Raw genomic sequence first — 19,951 nt, 5'->3', positions numbered from 1 at the left:
GGGTCATGAAAGATCGAGAAAACGTAAAAGTAGAGAGTTGGCCGACGGACTCGATTACAATACTTCCTTTGCTTACGCTCGGGAAGTAATAACCCGTGAAACTAATTAAAATAAATCCTAAAAATCCACGAATAACTTCATGCGATTAAAAACTTAAGAATAACCTAATAAACCCTAAATATGTGTGATACCTTCTAAAACATAAAAGTAGTACGTGTCTGGTAACTAAACCTCGAAAACTGCAAGATACGAATTCGAGTAATGTAATTAATCAAATAAGAAATTGCTACTGAGTATTTACACGCTTGCTAAGTGCTGTCAAAACTGCTAAAAACTAAAAATTCAGTGAAAATCAAAGAAATTTTCCTCTGAAAATGAAGAAGAACTAAAACTAACCGGATAATACACTTAAATCTACGCCAATTTTGAAAATAAAACATTCAAAAAGAGAGATAAGTAATTTTTACTTTAATTAATTATTTAGCGAAATACGCCGGGCGCGAACACTTGTTCACGAGAAAATCAGCGGTTGTGGGGTGGTCAGATAAAAGCAAAAATGGATAATCAGAGCATTTCAGTAAACCTAAACGCCGAGAAAATAGTACCATACATATTTTAAAGTACGGTGGAAGCATTAAATTCGCAATAATCAAAGAACGGGGTCATATTTAACGGTAATAAACTCAAAATAAATTTATCAGCTGTAAAGGAATCAGATTAAAATGGTTCTGGCTCGGAAACTTCCCAAAACCCATGTCTGTGTCGTGAACACAGGGGTCGAATCCACACGCCGAGAAAACGTTGGATTCATTTTCATAAAAGGTGATCGGTAAATTATCAAAAAAAATCCTCCCCAACGACCAAAAGCTAACGCAAGGCCAAGAGAACCGCCTGCAAACGAGAACATCTGTTAACGCTAAAAATTCTTTCCGCCCTCCGACGTTATCTGTTCACACCAAACGCATCGAAAACCGCCGACAAAAACGCATAAATTAAACCCCGAAGTCGAGAACACATTATGGTAGTGAGAGTAAGTCCAGCATCTATCACATATCTGCAATTCCGCCATGCTGAATATTCGCAGTATTGTATGCAGTAGTTGAATATAATTTTAGTGTATGGTGTTTAAAAAACCATACAACTATATAATTATAATTAAAACTAGATCTAGATCTAGAATTAATCAAATATCAAGTAGCGTACGCTTAGTGACAACAATAATCAACTCGAAATATTAACACGATTGATCATAAATTAATTAAATATTCCAATGGTGAACAACTGTATGAAACTCTATTTTCAATTTTCTAAAAAACAGAGAGATCAAGTGAATATGAACTATTTACTATTTTTTTAAGTTCTTGTAATTAAGGTACGTTCTCGAATTCAAATTTCGAAATCACAAACGAAACTGTAAAAAATATCAGTTATTTGTAAATCCGAGGTACTTAATGTAAATGATTGTTGATACGGTAAAAATGTTATTAAAATAATTTATATAAAGAAGTGAATTTGGAGTTCAGATTTTTCTACTACATTTTCCACTTTGTTAAATCTTTTTCAGTATATTGTAGTTTGTAGTGTGACTTTGTTTAATTTGTGATTATTCAAAATTAATAGAAAACAAGAAATCGCGAATAAATAGCACAGAAAAAAAATATGGATGTTCTTTTTCCATTTGATCACAAATTATTTTTATACTGAATAATCACAAATTTTTTATCTAATCAGTTAAATTTTTTGACCAAAAATTGCGAAGCTTATTGTTTTTGGATAAAAATAATAACAAGCATTAATTTACAGCAATAACTCAAATGACTATGATCAATGACCTGAATTAAATAACTTTATATTAATTTAGAAAATTGCAAGAATCTTTATTAGTCGTGACTACAAATTCTTTTGTTTGACATTTTCATTATTGAACCCGGGAGCGGATTACGACGTCCTATCGGAATTTCAACACGGCATCCCTGCGACAGAATTTTTTTTGGCAAGATGTAAAACTGTACTAATTGGGATATCTGATTTATTTCTGTTTCTGTGTTGCAGATAAAGACTGTCCGCATTTTAGGTGTGGAAATATATACTTGCTTACCTGTGTCGGACTATGTATGCATTATCGCAGGCAAAAGTATCGTTGGTACCCAGCGGCGAGAAGTATTAGGCTTCTCCGCCTCTACTCTGCGAGTTTCCATAATCCCAAAAACACTTACTAGGTACCTATAGAGAATAAAGTAGACAAGGAGTCAAATTTCCACATATTTGACATTATTTCGTAGTAAATTCGGGCAACATATAATAATACAGTATAACATTACACCTGGTTCTACCGGAAAGTTGAACAGAACCATAACAAAAATTATGTTTATTTAGACAGACCCTGTTACCACAGTGTTACAGTACGTTCTTAGCTTATGCTCGGGAACTAAAAAGTATAAATTTGACGTACAGTAAAACATATGTATGATTTTAATCAAAAAAAAGAAATGTTACAAATTAACAGCAAAAAAAAGCAATTGTATGTCACTCGCGAGGTAGGTACGTTACCAAGTTAGGAGTTAACTTTACATACAGAGGCAGCTAAAATAAAGTAGGATACTTTTCTTTCCCCAGTGTAACTTTCAAATTTTTATTGACGTTTAAATGCCATTTTCAACGAATACCTATTCAGTTGAGTCCAGTTTACATAACAAAACTTTTTGAAAAAGTCCTTTCAAAAGTTGTCATTACTTTATTTTGGCCACCACATTATCTATATTTATTTTGATACAATAATCAACATTTTACAACACATTTTGAAAGTTTATGTTAGAAAGTACAAAATTCGTTTGCTCTGAAGTTCTGTACACATATTTACTGGGAACATTATAAATCACTGATCAGAATTCATTATAGTATCAGTTAGTATTGCAAATAAGCAATATTGTTCTTTTATGCATAATAGAGGTGCATAATATACTGTCTAAATTCATAAATCCATTTTATTTTATTTTTTTGGTTGTCTGTAAACATGTCTTAATTTTTGGGGGTGTAGCATAACTTGCGAATATTTGCCTTGATTCCCGTATGCAAATGGAGAGGATAAACGTAGGTACAGTTGCTGCCCCTCAAAAGTGCACGATTTTTCATTGTCATGAAATTTTTTGAATTTTTAAATTAATGTAAGTCTAGCTATTACCAGTGAATAAACAAAATGTCAATTTTGACAAATTTTGTTATTCGAGCGCCCATGATTTGAAGATACATTTACAATAGAGAAAATTGTCGTGCACTTTTGGGGGGCCGCAACTGTACAAGTAATTTATAAGAATTCACCGGCTAAGAAGCAATTTATTCACATAAAAGTGAGCGCTGGTTTACCACAACTTTCTACTTGCCGGCTTGAATTGTGATGGTCGAACAGCGGTCGAAGTGTTGTCGTACCGTAGAGGATGGTAGAATAGGACGATTTTCTGAACGTCGTGATCAAAAACGTCAACGGTGTCACTGTTGTACTTCACGTGACGGTCTAAATGAACAATCTTCATTTTCGTCTTCGGCCTTCTTCGAATTCTGTAAACGACATCTTTGATTCTCGTCACGACAGTGTATGGACCTTCCCAGTCGGGTGACAACTTCGGACAAAAACCTTTCCTTCTTCGGGCATTATAAAGTCGTATTAAATCCCCTGCTTGGAATCCTACTGAGTTACCCTTAAGGTGGTAGCGTGTTTTCATTCTGTCACTCGCCACCTTGATCTTGTGGCGCACCGTTTCGTGAACGCTCAGTAGCTTCTCCTTCAAGTCATTGATGTAATCTATGACCTTCTTTGGTTCTTCACTCGGAGAGCCAAATAAGATGTCACAAGGTAGACAAAGTTCTCTTCCGAAAACTATGCGCGCCGGTGTCTGACCCGTCGTGTCGTGGACAGCTGATCGATAAGCAATTAGGAACAGTGAAAGATGTCGATCCCAATCTTTCTGATTTTCGGCCATCACCTTCAAAAGACGTTCTTCCATGGTACGATTGAACCATTCTACCATTCCATCTAACTGCGGGTGCAACGGAGTACTCCGTATCCTCCGTATCCCTAGTATTTCAGTAATCCTTTGGAATAGGTTTGAGTCGAAGTTTCTGCCTTGGTCCGAATGGATTTCCATTAGGACCTCAAACTTGCTGATCCAATTATCAATCAGCATTTTTGCAATCATCATGGCTTCTTGGTTCGGTATGACATAAGCTTCGAGCCATTTGCTGAAGTAACCGCTGACGACCATTATGTACTTCTTCATGTTCTCGGTCACCGGGAAAGGACTTGCTATGTCAACTGCAATTCTTTCGAAAGCGACGTTATTTTGTTGCTTCGGCCTTCTTGCCCTAGTTCTAGGTTTCTTGACCGCCGCATAGGTCGTATTTTTTGCACCAGCTCTCGACGTCTTCTCGACGACGGACCCAGTAAAATCAAGTTCATTCCAAAATGAGTACTAGAATCTCCGTATATCTGTCGAAGTACTTTCTTGATTCTGATGATCGGAACTACCAAGTACATGGTGGTATGTTTTCCATCCGGACTCTCCCAAGCTCGTTTAAACAATCCTTTCTCGCCACGCAGGGAGTTCCATTGAGACCATAACGTTTTAAAAGAGAGTGACTCGTTTGATATTTCCGTCCGGTCCGGCCATTCTACACCACCTTTTTTCCATTTGATCAACGGTCCGATATCCACGTCCCCCTCTTAGTCTTTTCTAAGTATTCTTACACGGTCTTCTTAACAAAGAGTCCGCATTATTGTGGAGCGCGTCTATAGAGATATTTATGGAAGTGTTCAATAGCCCTAACATTCTTCAACAACTCTTTCCTCGTAGCACAATAGTTCTTCTCGGGTTTCGAAAGTACGCTGCTGAAGTACTCGATGAGTTTTTCTCCCCTTTCTTCCCAGTCAGTACATCACCTAATGTACTGGGTGTTTTTAGTTTTCCTGTACATTTTGATGAGGAGATCTCTGTTGTGTTTGAGATCTTTCTGGCGCCCACGTTTGAGGTGTCCCTAGCGCTTTTTAGATTTGATTCCATCTTCCATTTTGTTCTCCATTCGATCTTCTATACATTCCATTGATTTTTCTAACTCACTCTTTAACTGATGCTTCATTAAGACCATATTTCGTCCGACAATATTTTCCATATTTTTCAAATTTGTTTTTGCGTCCTTCATTTCTTTTCTGATTTCTTCTATTTCATTCTTGTTTACTTCTGCTTTCTTTTGGAATTTTTAGTTATGATTATGCGATATTTTTGCTTGTCTATTTTTGCGTCCATTTCCATTTTTTCGTTCATTTTCTCATTTCTTGCGTCCATTTTTTCGTCCATTTTCTTTTTCTTGCGTCTATATTTCGTCCATTTTTTCTATTCTTCCGTCTATTTTTTCGTCGTGTAATAACCCAAACATTCCGCCAAAAATTGACACGTGAACAAAATTTGAAAACCCCCGCGAAAATCTGAAAAATTCTCCATAAACGGTGATCGTCAACAAGATGGGACCCTACGTTGTGTTTTGATATGGCAGACTGCGTTCTGATGCAAAGTGGTAAATCGCAAAGGTGGAAAAGTGGCGTTGAATTTACGACACAAAAATATGGCGTATTTGGGTAGTCTGCCCGTCTTAGTACCGGTTTTGGAATCGCCGCTCCCGAGCGAAAAACCGTGTCACCGTCACCGCGTTTTTTTTTTGTCACCGTCAAAAGCCGAAACCGTCGTGCACGCGTCGTTACCGTCACCGCGCTCCCCTCCCGGGTCGCCGTGCCGTCTTCGCGCGATTTCCAGATCTCAAGGTCGCCGCCCCCAGAGCCAAGAGGAGTCCGTCCTGAGAGAAGTCGCCGCCCAGGAGGAACGACCATGCCGGACGTTTAATTCTTTGTTTTTGTAAAACCGTTTTGTAATTGTTTAGTATAATATTAGCCGCAAGATTTATTATTTTAGACCGTGTAGCTGGTGGCAGGGAATAAACCCTATTTTTGGGTATAAAATATCCTTGCCGTTTTATTTATTATTCTCGAGTTTTCGCGGCGGCTCACCACCTGAATTCCGTGTCTCCGGCTTTAGAGCACCCCGGCGCTCCCTCCCCCGAGCGACCGCCGCTCCTGACCGAAGGCGCCACCCCCGGCGGCGTGAAGGTAGTCGCATAAGCTTGGTCGACCAGACGTGTTTCTGACATCAGCGATACTAGTGGACCCAAAGCTTGGCACCCAAGTACGCCGCCACCCCATACGTTATCGGCGAGATTCCGGACCGTCCGTCCGCATTCGGAATTTCGTCGCAATATACTTACATAAAACTCCATGAATTATTTGAACTTTATTTTAAACATTTCAAAAATTCAGAATTTTAAGCCATATGTACCAAGTTTGTTTCCATTATAGACCTGACCTTAATTTAGTACTTTCTAGGATTATAACAACAGCCCATTTTGTGTAAAGTTTTCGTTGCTTGAAGCATAATTTTACCTTTTACAAACATAATTAAATACAATATCAAACTTGTTGGAGAAATGAAGACTCGCGTCGCTCGCTCGTTCGAGCTTGCAGTGATGCTTTAATATATTTCCTCCTTAAAGTCGATATGTTTTTCGTTGTCTTGTTAACAGAGAGTACGTTCACAGCCGTGAGAAAGTCCCTCGAAGACCACGCATGAAATTTGTATACAGTGATACTTCTTGCGACATAGAGAGGAAATCCGAGGCAACCTCTTCCCCTTCTCTATCAAGTTTTTTCTTTGGCATCACCTACAGAAGCAGAAGTCCTTCATCTTCTCTTCGTTGAAGTTGCGAAAAACATATAGGTTGTGCCAAAATGGGCCAAAGTACTAAAGCCGATCAGTTCCCGCCGTATACTATGGACTTTTTGATTTTTTTGTTCCATAGCCGTCAGGAGTATCACCTTCAAATCGAACCCTTTTCGATCCTGTACTGGAGGTTTTCTCCTTGGATTCTTTAGGAATGGACTGTTTTGGTCTTGGAGGATTCTCAAGGAGCTTAACATCCTCGGTTGCAGTTAGTGAGAGGTTGAACTCATTTTCTAGTTCTATACTATTGGCTTTTACAATAGGTCCCACGACTGGGAAGGTAAAGAAAGTCACCCAATAGCAGAGCCCCACATGCTATAGGAAGACTTTTTAAACACGGGTTCACCAGGTTCCCATGAGTCCGCATATTAGTAACCAATTCTACTCCAACCAGGTAAAGGGGTTGTGCGTAGAAGCAGTCTCCTCGTGGACCAGGCGGTTAAGCCAAGTTCCCCGACTTTCAATTACCTTCACAGGGAATGGCATGTACATCAGGCATGAAATCCAATTTACGGTAATAGCGAACATCTTCAGATGACCCTAGTTCGGATACCTGGAGTTTGTCTAGTCAGTTGCCTGACCAAGCCCTTGAGAGGATACCATAACCGTGATTTATGATTGAACTTCCGATACAGTCTTTGGTTTTGATCGTTTTTAAATCTGCCTCCATACCTCGTATTACCTTGGGTATTATGATCCACTTACTTTAACTATACTTTTTCTGGGGAGATTTTAGAGCTCTTAGACTTATTTCACAGCGTTTGCCTCCTTAGGAAGGAGGGATAAACAATGTCCTCCATATTTTGCATTTTAAACACAACATAGGGTTTCATTTTGTTGACGATCACAGCTTAGGGCCAAATTTGGATTTTTTCACAGGTTTTATAATTTTGTGCACATGTCTCATTTTGGTAGGATGTTTGGGTTAACCCAACGTCATCAAATTTTTGGAACGAATAAGTGAACAAATTTTAGTTTAGATTGGATGATCGCTTTGTCAACTTTTTACTGCGTTACCAAGATACCAACAGGGTCTGTCATGTACGTTTTAAAATTTCATTTTAACGATTTTATTTTTCAGGGTAACCTCTGTATATACTTATAAGTTTAAAACTATGGAGTGGATATATTATTAATAAATCATAGATAAAGGAACATGAGACAATGTAAATTTTAAGTAGTATTTACTTTTGGAAAATTTTAAGGCGTCAACAAATTTTTCGTTGGAATGAACATAAAAATTTTAGATACCGGCTTAATATACGTAAAATTTCATAATAATCAGTCCAGAAATTATTCTAATAAAATTGTCAACAGATATACTCTGTAGACACAGGTAAACAGAAACTGGAAACCAACATTTTCGTATTCTATGCGTTGCGGAACGGTAAGAAACCATGAAATTAAACTATCATCAAAATGATCTCATTGCAATTCTTCTTTAGCTTACGCTCGAATAGTAAAAATATGACCTATAAATTAGTTTAATAAGTTATTTTAAAAATATTGTTTACTTAACAAAATTAATCAATTTTGGGCGAGGAGAGTAGAGATAGGTGAAAATGTAAAAGGTGCATTCGTCCCCTATGAAGACCTATATGTATGTGCTATCTTTTGCGTACAATAAAGTAAATAAAATATTGATAATATTGATCAAACATTTGAACATAGCAACAATTGAATAAAATAGGTATAAGCGGAAGGTAATACAGTTTATAGATTACAACATGATGAAAGCGTGGTATTTCTTGAGTTGCATGTTTTTTACACTAATAACAATCGAAACAACAGGAGGTATTATTCTAGGTAACTCGGAACAGCTACATCAACTTATATTTTTAGGACCAGTGACTTCTCGTAGTTGTAAGAAAAATTCCCAGTGTGGAACTTTTGGTTACCTTTGTGGACAAAATGATACTTGCCAGTGTGGTCCGTTTTATGTACTCAACAGTTATGGAGACAAATGTGTTGGAGGTTTACTTAATGTATTGTTTTGTTTATTTTATAAAAACGTATTTCCTTGTTTTCAGGAATCGGACAAAAATGTCGTTATGATGAACACTGTATTGAAGGGGCCTTTTGTGAAATTCAGATGAGTTGTCAGTGCAAGGATGACTTATATCCTTCTGAGGATAGATTTTCTTGTTCAAGTAATTACATTTTTTAAATACATATTTATGGATATTTATTTTTACTTTATCCATCTGGTTCATTATTTTATCGTTATATTATACATAGGTGCATAGTGTAGACAGTCCTTAATCACACATTTTTGCTGTAATTTGTTCCAGAATCTCCATCGATTGCTAGCCTTGAACCACACCTATTTACTACAGGAATTTTATTATATCAGTGTTTGAAAATTATTTGAATTACAAACTTACAAACGAAATTTTTTATTTAATTAAATTATAGAATTTGTTCAGCTAATTTGTGTAAGATTATTTACTATGAAGTAAATTATTGTTAATTAAATATATTAATTAATTTGAACATTGCTAAATTTATTGCTACTAATAATCTCATCATTTTGTTATTCCTACAACTGTATAAGTGTAGAAAAACTGCCCACTAAACTACCCTGTTGAGTTGTAGCCCTGAAAAACTACCACTCAAGTATAGTGAACCAAGAGTTATAAGGTTATATGGCCATCATAAAATCATCCCATTGTGTCGAAGTTAAGTTGTTTACAATAGAAAAGGTTTTAGGGTCGTAAATAACGTGTCCACTACAGCTCGACCGGCTCTTGTGGTTTCGTTCAGGGGCGGCTTTCACTAAATATGAAAATCCACCACTCCACTATTTCTTTACTACCTGCAGCCGCTGAGGGTTCCGAAATAACCACTCGCTTTGAAAGCCGACCCTGTTAAATATGAGCAAGAAATGTTTAGAAGGTGATTTATTGCCAACCGGTAAGCTTAGTGCGAACTACACAAAGGGGGTATTTATTTGCGGTCAACTACTTTTATGATGGCCATATAACCTTATAGGTCTTGGTTCACTATAACTTTGTTGCCTGGGACGTGAGTGCAAATTGAGCTCAGCTACACTAAACAAGAACAGTGAAATAAGTAAAGTAAATTTTAACCATCACCAGCCCTTAAAAAATAACTTTAAGGTTATTGAGACTTAAAAATGTGTCAAATGTAAAATGCATAGGTATTCTATTTTTAGGCCTTTGCGACATTTCTGCCTAAATGATCGCGCTACACTGCTTTGAAAATTATCGGTTGCGATAGTAAGGCTACGCTATAATAAACATGACATGAATTTTTTGATGTGTGTTACCAGTGTCTTTTTTTAAATGTTTATTTAAATAAGCGTAAATATAGAGTACACAAAATTTATTTTAAAAGTATTCTCTCAATACTAGTCGTACTAAAATAAATAAAATTTCGAAATAAACTACACCATACGTAAGCTGAGAGGCAGAGCTATTATCAGTTTTCTCAATTTTACAAGAACCATCACCATCATTTCCATACAAACATTTGCACATCTTATCCTGACATTTAACATTTTCATATAATTTCTTTTCATACAAACATTCTGCATCTTCTTCGCATGGTTGTCCTGGTTTTTTCGTCTTTACACATTTCAGCGTATAACCATGAAAACCGGTTTCACATCCACATTTGTTACCATTGCAAATACTTTCTTTTAAATATTTTGAACATTGTCCATCAGAGTCGCACGGTTCATCAAACTGTGTGGCAGCTACGATAAGAAAAGTAATAATAACTACAGAAACAAAAACTTTCTTCTACGCAAAAATTACTATTTGTATCACAGGTTTTTGTTTTTAAATATGTCTACATCAAACCATAATTTACCTTTAACACAAGTAGATGCATTTCTTGCCTCTGTGTATGCTGGATCACATATACACTTTTCAGAACATTTAGTATTAGGAGTTGTAGCAGTACATTCTTCGTCGGCAACGCAAGGTTCACCAAGTTTTCTACTGTTGAGACATTTAGTTCTGTCTGCTGAATGTTTTTGATTTAGACCACATTTACAACGGCCATCTGTACAGAAACCTAGACCTCCCCCTGGTGTACCATTTTCTAGGTAGCAGTTCCCATCTCCCATGCATATTTCACCAATCTCTAGCGAAAAATAGTATATAATTGATATTAAATTTCAAATAGAACATAGAACAATGCGGTGTGTTTTTTTTAACTTTCAATGAGGTGTTCTAAAAATGACTGATCTAGTTTTTGACACGATTTTCTCCAATATTGGCTAAAAAATTAAAAACAAAACTCATTCTATAACTTTTATTATAACACAGTCCAATTGTCAGAACACTTATTAATCGTTACATTTCTACGAACGCAAAAATTTTGTTAGTTGGGTCCACGCTTCAATCATTAGTGGTCACCCATTATTTGGAGTTCGGTGTGAGACTGTGAGTTTACGTTTAGAATTATAGAAGAGAGTCAGTTGACAACGTATTGAAGAGAGTTCTAAAAATTGAAATTTGGAGTATTTTAATAGTGCAGGGTTGGTCCTTTATTAAGAAAAAAGTAAATACAGAACGTGGAAACTATAAGAAATATCCAAGCCATCATGTTGTAGTAAAATTCTCGGAAACGAAGTTCTTCCTGTAATGATAACGAAGACGTGACAATTACCTATCATGGGAAAATTTTGAGAAGAAAATCATTGACGGGTGAATGTTAACAATGTTCTTCATTAGGAGATGATATCATTAGGAGATGATTATAACATATTATAATTATCACATATCCTAGAATTTTGTGGAAAAGTTCTCCCTTTGCTCCCTTCATAATACCCCACCAATTAACTCCTCTTTCCCACAAAACATTCTAGAACTTTATTTAAATTTGGTCCATGATTTTCGTATTTAAACTTTACTCTTGTAATGCAATATTTTTTTTGTCTTTCTTTTTCATTTCGAGTAGGATTGTTGTAGAACTTCTTCTCATTAAAACATGTCAGTTCCCTTTTTTTTTTTTCAACGTTACTTCGATACTAAAGTCGGAATTCCTCTAGGTTTCTTTTCCACAAATTTCTCACTGCAGCCTTTTTTTGCGGACCTACTTTACATTAGCCCAATTTATTAGGATAAAGGATGTATCGTCAATTATGTTTATTCCTGATTATTGATAGAATATATTCGTAGCTATTGATATTTCTTGTTTTTTATAGGAACTTAACATCAGCACTGTCAACACATTCTGAAACGTGTTCCTATTCTTCTTTATAAACTACTTAATCCAACATTTAGTGCAAATTACACACTACGCAATTTTGGAATCAGTATAGTTATATAGTTTTATTATTAAAAACTAGAAATTACTTGGGGGCGGACAAAATACTTGCTGTTTATTTTATAATAAAATCAAGTATATACTTACTAGCTTTGTACTCACACCTTCCTTCATATGCATGGGATTCATCATTACAAGAACATATTTTATATTTATCGCAAAAGGCCAAGTCTCCGGCAGTAACTTGGCATTGTATATCTTTCCCACAGGGGTCTCCTATCTTCATTGCTATAAAAAAACTAAATTTTAAGGAAACATTAGCTACCATTATGAATGAAATTATGAATAATTTTAATTTGATTTTTATTTTTAAGATTCTTAAAAAAATATGTTTTCCTGCTCATATTGAAAAAATGTTAAATTTTTACTGCATTTTGGATTGAGTAAATTGACCAATCTATTAAAGAATGATCACTTTTCTCCACAGCTTTTGTCCAATCAGAACGCGACATTTCCTTTTCTCCAGAATTCCCCACCATCACCCGTAATAAAAATTCAACTCGTCCATGCGTTAGGCTGGTTATGTTTTGTTTACACGTCACCATTAATGTTAATAAAAATAATTCTTGATGTTTTGTCTTTATTTTCTTGATTGCATGAGCAGAAAAAGTATAGTGTTAAACTCGTGAGAAATTGGTCATTCCACTCGGATGAGTTCCTCCACTCTCCTTTGGCTCGTTCCGGAAACTCTCATCTTCGTGCAATGTCCAGTTTTCTCACTCGTTGAACAATATAATATTTTTCTAAGTTTTCTCATTTAGATATTTATTTCTTAAATTATTTTTTACTTCCCGAGTGTAAGTGACTTGTCAGTATCTCGTTTCTCCTGTCACTCTGTCTGTCTGTCTGTCTGTGCCGACTTTTATTAGACTGATAATCTCCGAAACTACAAGATCGATTGTTGTCAAATTTTGTATGTACCAATATTAGGAACATCATGTAGATGGTGAAACGCCATAGAATAAAAGACACACCATGAATACAAAGATATCAAAAAACGTAAAAATATACTTCTTATAATCGATGTAGTATGATAATACGGTATCTTATAAAAAAAAGAACAACTGTCAAATCTTAGATCACACATCCTCTACATCTACGTACTATGAAAAAAAGTATTTTCAAAACGGACTCTCGAGGAAGCACACAAAATCGATGAAACTTAATATAGTTCTAGGTTTTACTGCCATATTTGTAAGTGTTTTTGAACGTGATATTTATAAAATAGGATAAACTGCTTTTTAGATCCTGAGCATAAGCTAAGGAAGTATAGTAATCCTGTCCATCGGACGAATGATCACTTTTTTAAGCTACATATATAAAGAAGAGGTCAAATAGCCTAATCGTAACATATATCTACGACAATATAACATTTGATGTTATGTAGTTATGAAATATTAATGATTGATTTACCTGGCAAGCATTCATAAAATGTAGTATTTCTAATTAATTCATATCCTTTCTGACATTTACACTTTCCATCTGTATCATCGTCGTTACCAAAACAGAATGCTTTCTCTTTGCAGTCTTTGTCAGTTCTACATGACGCATAGGATTCTGAAACAAAAGTAGATATATAGGGTGTGGACATATCGTTAGGAAGGTATTTATAAAACGTAACGAAAAGACAGATATGAAGTCTTGAAAGTCTTGGAACTTACGAATTTTTTGTTTGGCTAATTTCTGGGCATGAATGGACACTATTATACTTATCATAACTACCAGAACATACTGGATCAAAGACATTGTCATAGGAATTTGTTACTATTGAGTTACACCTCGGGACCTACACATCGATAGTGATAAGATAAAATTAATTTTATTTTGTATAGGACGTACACTTGTCGCAAGGTGAACAAACAAGTGATAATAATAAGTGACACTATTAGTAAAAAGCTATATATGATTATAAATTTACAAATACGTAATGAAATAAAACAGTATTTTTTATAATTAATCCAATTTATGGATATTTGGTTTAACAAATAGTAGAAATTCATGCTATTTGGTTAAAATGGCATTAGCAACAATGCCATGGGCACAATTGGACCTTTCGTTTTAAGCTAACCTAAACAGGGGTAGTTTTCAGTGAATCAAATAAATTGACGCGTCGTACTTGTACCAAATACATCTTTAATGATAAAATTCTTTCAGGTCAAAAATATCGAAACCTATGTATACCTACTTATTTCTCATAAATATTTCACAGAAAAAATAAAAAAATGCTTACTGTTCTTATCGTACTAAGTATTTAATTTAGGAAGGTTTAGAGATATGATATCGCGAATTACTCATATAATCGTTCTAGATGATGGTATGAACAGGTGCGGCAGCCTCAGCCGCTTTCACAAACAGGATTATTTCTACAGAACTTTCCTCACTCCTGGAGGACAATGCATACATATTCAGCTTTTTTGAAAAATTACAAAATTTGATTTTACGTATTTTATTTTTTTTTTTAAAGATAACCCCTTAAAGATATGTGTGTAGTGTTAAAATAAAGGTAAAGAAACATACTATGCGTGTGTTTCCTGTAAGTTTTTCCATTACAAAATTTTGTTTGTGTGATATATGTATAAAACTAATAATAATAGTAATAATAGAAGTACTATATTACCAAATTTTCTCAAAAATGGGGTCAGCCGTTTTTGATTTGATCAATAAAAGAAATTAACTGCCCCATTCGTTAAATTTTTTGAAACATCCTGTATAAGCAATTAAAAAAATATGCATTCCTTAATAAACCACAAGCATAGACTCATACTATTTTGGATGATTTATTGAGGATTTATTTAGCAAAATTTTGACATGACGTCATCAATTTTGGAGCGATGACCGGATAAATTACATATGATTAACGATTTATCATGCTTACGAAAACGTTTGGAAGATTTCACAGTGCAGTTTCAAAGTTAAATTGTAAAATGTTATTATACATTGTCACCTACTTATAAAAAAATGCTCATCACGAAAAGCCTTCTTTGCTGTGTACAGTTTGTAAACTAAAATGTCAAAAGTAGTACAGAACAGTTCTAGAAAAGGAAACCAGTTTTGAGAAATCTCGGGTGATTGATTTAAAAGTATATTTCGACATGTTTACACGTCTATGTGAAATTAATACAGTTCTATTGATAATGATCTTTGATAATATTAAAGAATCTCGTTTTTCGTAATCCTTAAAGTGTACCTAAAATTTCACAACAATCAAATAATGTCGAAAATTATTACTTGCCCAGTGGCGGATTTACGTTTTGGGCGCTCGGGGGCACTACAATTCTGTCGCCCCTTTGACTCAACCTCAAAATATTTTAGGGGTTAAATTAAGAAACAAAAATTAAATTTATGTACTAAATTAATAAAATTCTATTTTAGGTCTTACAATATAAATCATTACAATTAAGACTAAAAACAAGCCATTAGTTCTAAAATGTCTTGCGTCTTGCTTTTTGGAAGGCGAATTGTTCAATGATATCATCGAAATCTAATGATAATAAAACTTCAGACTCGATCGTCAACACAGCAAGTGAATTTAGTCTGTCTTCAGTCATTGTGGATCTCAGATAGTTCTTCACCCTTTTTAAAGTTGAAAAAGACCTCTCAGCGCTGCAATTACTGGTTGGCGTGCATACAAACATCCGGTATGCAATATCTACGTTTGGAAACACGGAATCAAGTTCATTTTTACGAAGAAATTTCATCAAATCAATAGGTGATATGTTACCAAGATTCTTCTCGGCGCAGTGTGCTTGAAAATGAAGCATTTCATCTTCCAACGAATCCTCTAAATCTAAACTAAAAAAACTTTGCAAAGATTTTGACTTCTCGCGTACACTCTTTGCATCTAAATGTCTAAGTTCTGTAATTACAGAAAATTTTTCGTTAATTTTTTTATAGCTGTCGTTTCTTTGTATTAATTTTGATTTCAAGCAATCCAAAATAACATTAAATGTTTTTATTCTGAAGCTATCTTGAGCTGTCATTTCAATCTCGTTGTTTTGGATTTCATCGAAATGCAGTTTACGTTTTTTTTTACGACTAGTTTCAGCTTCATACGTTTTCTGAATAGATATTTGAATGCTTTTTTCTTCGTAAAAATGAAATTGGTCTCGTGTATCATTTACCAACTTAATTAATCCTTGGTATAATAGATCTATAACTTCAATAATACTTGTATCGACACTTTGTACCTTTTTACTTACTGAATTAAATCGTGAAAGTAAAAAGTCCCACAAATTTTGCAAAAATGCAGTTTCTAAACATTCCATTTGAGACTTGATTCCTTCAGCTTCGCTTCGTGTACTTGCTTTTTCAAACTCGTCTTGTTCTATTTTAAGTAAACAATTATAAATTTGTGGCCAAAATTTTGTTAGGCAGCGTACAGCATCACTTCGCGCCGACCATCTCGTAACGGAAAGAGATTTTACTCTGACGTTTTGTGTGTCAGAAAATGAGTTTAAAATTTTCCATCGATGTGTGGAAGCAGAAAAAAAGTTGTATAAATTTTGAACCATTCGAAAATATTTCACTGCTTCTAAACAACATTCTGCTGCACAGTTGCCAACCAAGTTTAGCGAATGTCCTGAACAAGGAACATATTCAGCGTATGGGTTTATTTCCTTAATTCTTGCTTGTAGTCCTGTGTAAATGCCTGACATGTTTCTTGCGTTATCATAAGACTGACCTCTACAATCAGCTATGTCAATATCGTAAGCTGAAAGCCTGGTAAAAACTGCAGTTGCGAGCTCCTCGGCTTTGTGTCCCGGATTTTCGATGAAAGTTAAAAAACGTTCTACGGCAGAACCATCGTTTTTCACGTATCGTACGATAAATGTAAGTTGATCGACATGGGAAATATCTGGGGTGGAATCTACAATGATGGAATAATATTTTGCTTCCTTTGTTTCCTTGACAATTGCAGTTGAAACTTTTTTCGCCATTAATTGAATAAGCTCTTCATAAATAGTTTTTGACAGATAGCTTGTACTACCGCTACCTTTATTACCGAATCTATTTATATGATTTGCTAAAAATGGATCAAATTCTGCTAATAATTCCAGGAGCATCATAAAATTTCCATTGTGCGTGGATCCAAATTTTTCATCATGTCCTCTGAAAGAAAGTCCTCGCGACGCTAATGATTTTACACACGACACAACTCTTCGCAAAACATTTTTCCAATAATTAACTTCTTCGTCAATTGCAGCAGATAATTTCTGGTCAATCCGACCTTGGTTCCTTGATCGTGCTCTTAAAAGTCTTTCACATTCTTTATGTTTATTGGAATTTTCGTGATCAGTAACTCTTTCAAATGAATGTTTCCAATCATTAAACCCTTCAGCATTTGAAAAAGAGGTCGTGTTGCCAAAAAGTAAACAGGGAGCACAGAAAAGTGTTTGCTTAACTGGAGAATAAATAAGCCAAGCACGAGGTTTTTTCTCCTTATTAAGTAGAGTCCTGACAAACAAGGCAGGAGATAAATACCTTGTTGCTCCGTTACTATAAATGCGCTTAGTTTGGGAAAAATCGGCATTTTGATTTTGACTGTATCCATATTGAGCCACATAATTACGCAAGGTTTCATCAATAATCCAGTTAGCTGGATCGGTGTCAAGTAAATAGGCAGGATCAGAATCTTTCTGAGGATTATCTGTATCTACACTTGCGTTTTTGATTGTTTGCGCATCATGTTGAAAATCTTGTGAACTCAGGTCATCTTCAACGTGATCGTCGGGTAAATTTGTTGTCGCTGAAAAGACGAATTATACGAGTAATAAATTAGAACTGAAAACTGTAGGTAAATATCGAAAAAACGTCTAATACTTATTATTTAGAAATGTAATATAAATTGTATAGATTACCATTTTTGTCAACGTCATCAGCTACCGAAATTTGTTTTTCTTCAACTTCAGTCTCTTCTGTAAGTTCTGTATGGCAGAGTTTCTCTTTTTCAGTTTTATTAAAAAAAGTCTCAAGCTTAGGCACGTTTAACAAAACTTTATTCTGTTTTTCCTGCTTTTCATGTGCCTTTTTCTTGTATGCAGCACCACTTAATTTACGCCGTTTTTCACTCATGTTGCCAAACTTCTGATGACAATATGTAACAAGTTAACTGTTTTTGTACAACCCTAGTCTTCAAATTGACTATCACAGCACACAGTACCGCAAGAACCAGAAAGAAGAAAGAACGTGAACCGAGCAACCGAAAGCACAGATGATGCTCATGCTACAGATCACCCCAACCCCGTTATCGGAGAAAGAGAAAGTTACCACATCTGCACATTCCACACCTACACCATCGCTTGACAAAATTGTAATAAGTAGACTAGCTGAGTAATCTTGCTTAGGTGGTCAATTGTTCCGTTATATGAGATCTTTAAAAGTTAATTATCATTTTTACGGGATATTTCAATTTTAAAATTTTATCCGCTTGCCGCCCCCTGTAAGGTGCCGCCCCGGGGCACATGCCCCTCGTGCCCCTTATGTAAATCCACCACTGTACTTGCCCAATAAAATTATCGACAAGCAGATAGACAAACAGACGTAAATGTTTTCGTATCATTCAGGGTATGAAACTTCGCGAAAAGTTTTAGTGCGGTTATGGCTTACTTGCTAATCATCTTGAAGTAATTTTACGAGTTCATCACAGTGGGGTGCAATAAATCCGTTTGCCTCGAAAGACCTTTCCCATTATTTCAATGCGGCACTTGGCGTACCCAACCGTCTCTGTCACGTGCCAGTGCTTGCATTGATTGAATTTTATGGGATTCCCCTGTAAAATACTTATGAAGTCAAAGTTGTAAACGAACTAAAGCTTTCGTCGATCTTTACATGTCGATATTTTAAGAATAAGAACTTATTTGAGCTGATTGTCCTTAAACAGAATCAGTTTCAAAGTGGTACATGTGTTTTTTAAAACTTTTCACATTGTTTTTGCTGTTAAAACTTCACTACTCAATCACGGTAATATTCTCTGAACAAAACAAATATTTGACACCGTCTTTTTCCCTAAAAATCGTTTGCTTAGCAGTTGAAGCTTTGTTATTTATTTGATTACGATATGATAGCAGCGTCATTGTCTCATATTTTTCACTTTAAGAAAAATTAAGTGGTTTTCATTTATTAATTGAATTGTTTTTCCAAACTTTTGAGTTCGTCATCAGGCGAAAATTTGTGAAGAAATTTAAGATTCAAAGAGTTCAATAAGTTTGTAAGACATATACTTAATAATTTTACAAAAAATGTTTTTTCCCCACAAGAACAAGACAGTTTCAAAATATTTTCCGAGAAAAGAAACTCGTTTGGGAACGTTTAGATTGTAACGGGTTGAAAGTGCAGTAATTTTAAATAAATCAGCTTTCATTTTCCGACAGGAAAAAGTCGCAAGGGGCCAGATCGGGAGAATAGGGTGGATGAGGAATCCGTTCATAACCCAATTCAAAGAATTGCGCATTTGTGGTGCATTGTCCTGATGGAAAAGCACTTTTTTGTGTGCCAGTCTCGGACGTTTCTCCTTCAACGCAACATCCAGACGATCCAGGAATGCAGCGTAGTATGCTCCTGTTATCGTCTGATCCTTCTGCAGGTAGTCTATCAGAATTATCCCTTGAGTATCCCAAAAAAACAGTAGCCATCAACTTTTCCGCAGACAAAACGGTCTTCGTCTTCTTTGGAGCATTCTCACCAGCCTGTGTCCACTATTTTGACTGATTTTTTTACTCTGGCGTGTAATGGTGGATCCAAGTTTCATCCACAGTCACAAATCTACGCAAAAAGTCCTGCGGGTTGCGATGAAACCTTGCCATCCTTCTTGCGCAGAGTTTTTTCATATGTAATTG

At 35.3% G+C, this 19,951-nt stretch overlaps 3 protein-coding genes and 1 long non-coding RNA gene across 4 annotated transcripts; 1 reads left to right on the top strand and 3 right to left on the bottom strand.

Annotated features, from left to right (window-relative positions):
- The first annotated feature begins 8,291 nt into the window (after positions 1 to 8,291).
- On the top strand, positions 8,292 to 9,311 carry LOC135126789 (uncharacterized). Its single transcript, XM_064052929.1, has 4 exons — positions 8,292 to 8,612; positions 8,661 to 8,792; positions 8,849 to 8,968; positions 9,110 to 9,311. The coding sequence occupies exons 1-4, from the start codon at positions 8,546 to 8,548 to the stop codon at positions 9,187 to 9,189; spliced, it is 399 nt and encodes a 132-aa protein (XP_063908999.1). The 5' UTR covers positions 8,292 to 8,545; the 3' UTR covers positions 9,190 to 9,311.
- An 837-nt stretch (positions 9,312 to 10,148) lies between these two features.
- Positions 10,149 to 13,940, bottom strand: LOC135126788 (rh5-interacting protein-like). Its single transcript, XM_064052928.1, has 5 exons — positions 13,778 to 13,940; positions 13,530 to 13,673; positions 12,204 to 12,344; positions 10,653 to 10,928; positions 10,149 to 10,536 (listed from the first exon to the last, which is right to left on the bottom strand). The coding sequence occupies exons 1-5, from the start codon at positions 13,866 to 13,868 to the stop codon at positions 10,169 to 10,171; spliced, it is 1,020 nt and encodes a 339-aa protein (XP_063908998.1). The 5' UTR covers positions 13,869 to 13,940; the 3' UTR covers positions 10,149 to 10,168.
- LOC135126790 (uncharacterized) lies at positions 12,865 to 13,522 on the bottom strand. Its single transcript, XR_010280138.1, has 2 exons — positions 13,128 to 13,522; positions 12,865 to 13,002 (listed from the first exon to the last, which is right to left on the bottom strand). It is a non-coding gene; the product is annotated as an uncharacterized LOC135126790 (long non-coding RNA).
- A 1,598-nt stretch (positions 13,941 to 15,538) lies between the features above and the next one.
- On the bottom strand, positions 15,539 to 18,188 carry LOC135127316 (zinc finger MYM-type protein 1-like). Its single transcript, XM_064053759.1, has 2 exons — positions 17,975 to 18,188; positions 15,539 to 17,862 (listed from the first exon to the last, which is right to left on the bottom strand). Exons 1-2 carry the CDS (start codon positions 18,186 to 18,188, stop codon positions 15,539 to 15,541), a joined length of 2,538 nt encoding a protein of 845 aa, XP_063909829.1.
- Between the last annotated feature and the right edge of the window lie 1,763 nt (positions 18,189 to 19,951).

Source organism: Zophobas morio, unplaced genomic scaffold, assembly GCF_036711695.1.
Source record: "Zophobas morio isolate AGI-343-1 ecotype UQ-CSIRO unplaced genomic scaffold, CSIRO_AGI_Zmor_V1 ptg000011l, whole genome shotgun sequence".
Taxonomy (NCBI): domain Eukaryota; kingdom Metazoa; phylum Arthropoda; class Insecta; order Coleoptera; family Tenebrionidae; genus Zophobas; species Zophobas morio.
The sequence above is the reverse complement of the archived record's forward strand: the minus strand, read 5'-3'. Positions and strand labels throughout refer to the sequence as shown.

What these genes read in the sequence shown, in the direction of transcription:
- LOC135126788 (XM_064052928.1), bottom strand. Translation starts at nt 13,868, where the DNA reads ATGACAATGTCTTTGATCCAGTATGTTCTGGTAGTTATGATAAGTATA. An exon ending in ATTAGCCAAACAAAAAATTC is followed by an intron (nt 13,674 to 13,777) that starts GTAAGTTCCAAG and finishes CTTTTGTTTCAG; the next exon opens with AATCCTATGCGTCATGTAGA. An exon ending in AAGGTGTGAGTACAAAGCTA is followed by an intron (nt 10,929 to 12,203) that starts GTAAGTATATAC and finishes ATTTTTCGCTAG; the next exon opens with AGATTGGTGAAATATGCATG.
- LOC135126789 (XM_064052929.1), top strand. Translation starts at nt 8,546, where the DNA reads ATGATGAAAGCGTGGTATTTCTTGAGTTGCATGTTTTTTACACTAATA. An exon ending in AACAATCGAAACAACAGGAG is followed by an intron (nt 8,613 to 8,660) that starts GTATTATTCTAG and finishes TTATATTTTTAG; the next exon opens with GACCAGTGACTTCTCGTAGT. An exon ending in GGATAGATTTTCTTGTTCAA is followed by an intron (nt 8,969 to 9,109) that starts GTAATTACATTT and finishes AATTTGTTCCAG; the next exon opens with AATCTCCATCGATTGCTAGC.
- LOC135127316 (XM_064053759.1), bottom strand. Translation starts at nt 18,188, where the DNA reads ATGAGTGAAAAACGGCGTAAATTAAGTGGTGCTGCATACAAGAAAAAG. An exon ending in TGATGACGTTGACAAAAATG is followed by an intron (nt 17,863 to 17,974) that starts GTAATCTATACA and finishes TCGTCTTTTCAG; the next exon opens with CGACAACAAATTTACCCGAC.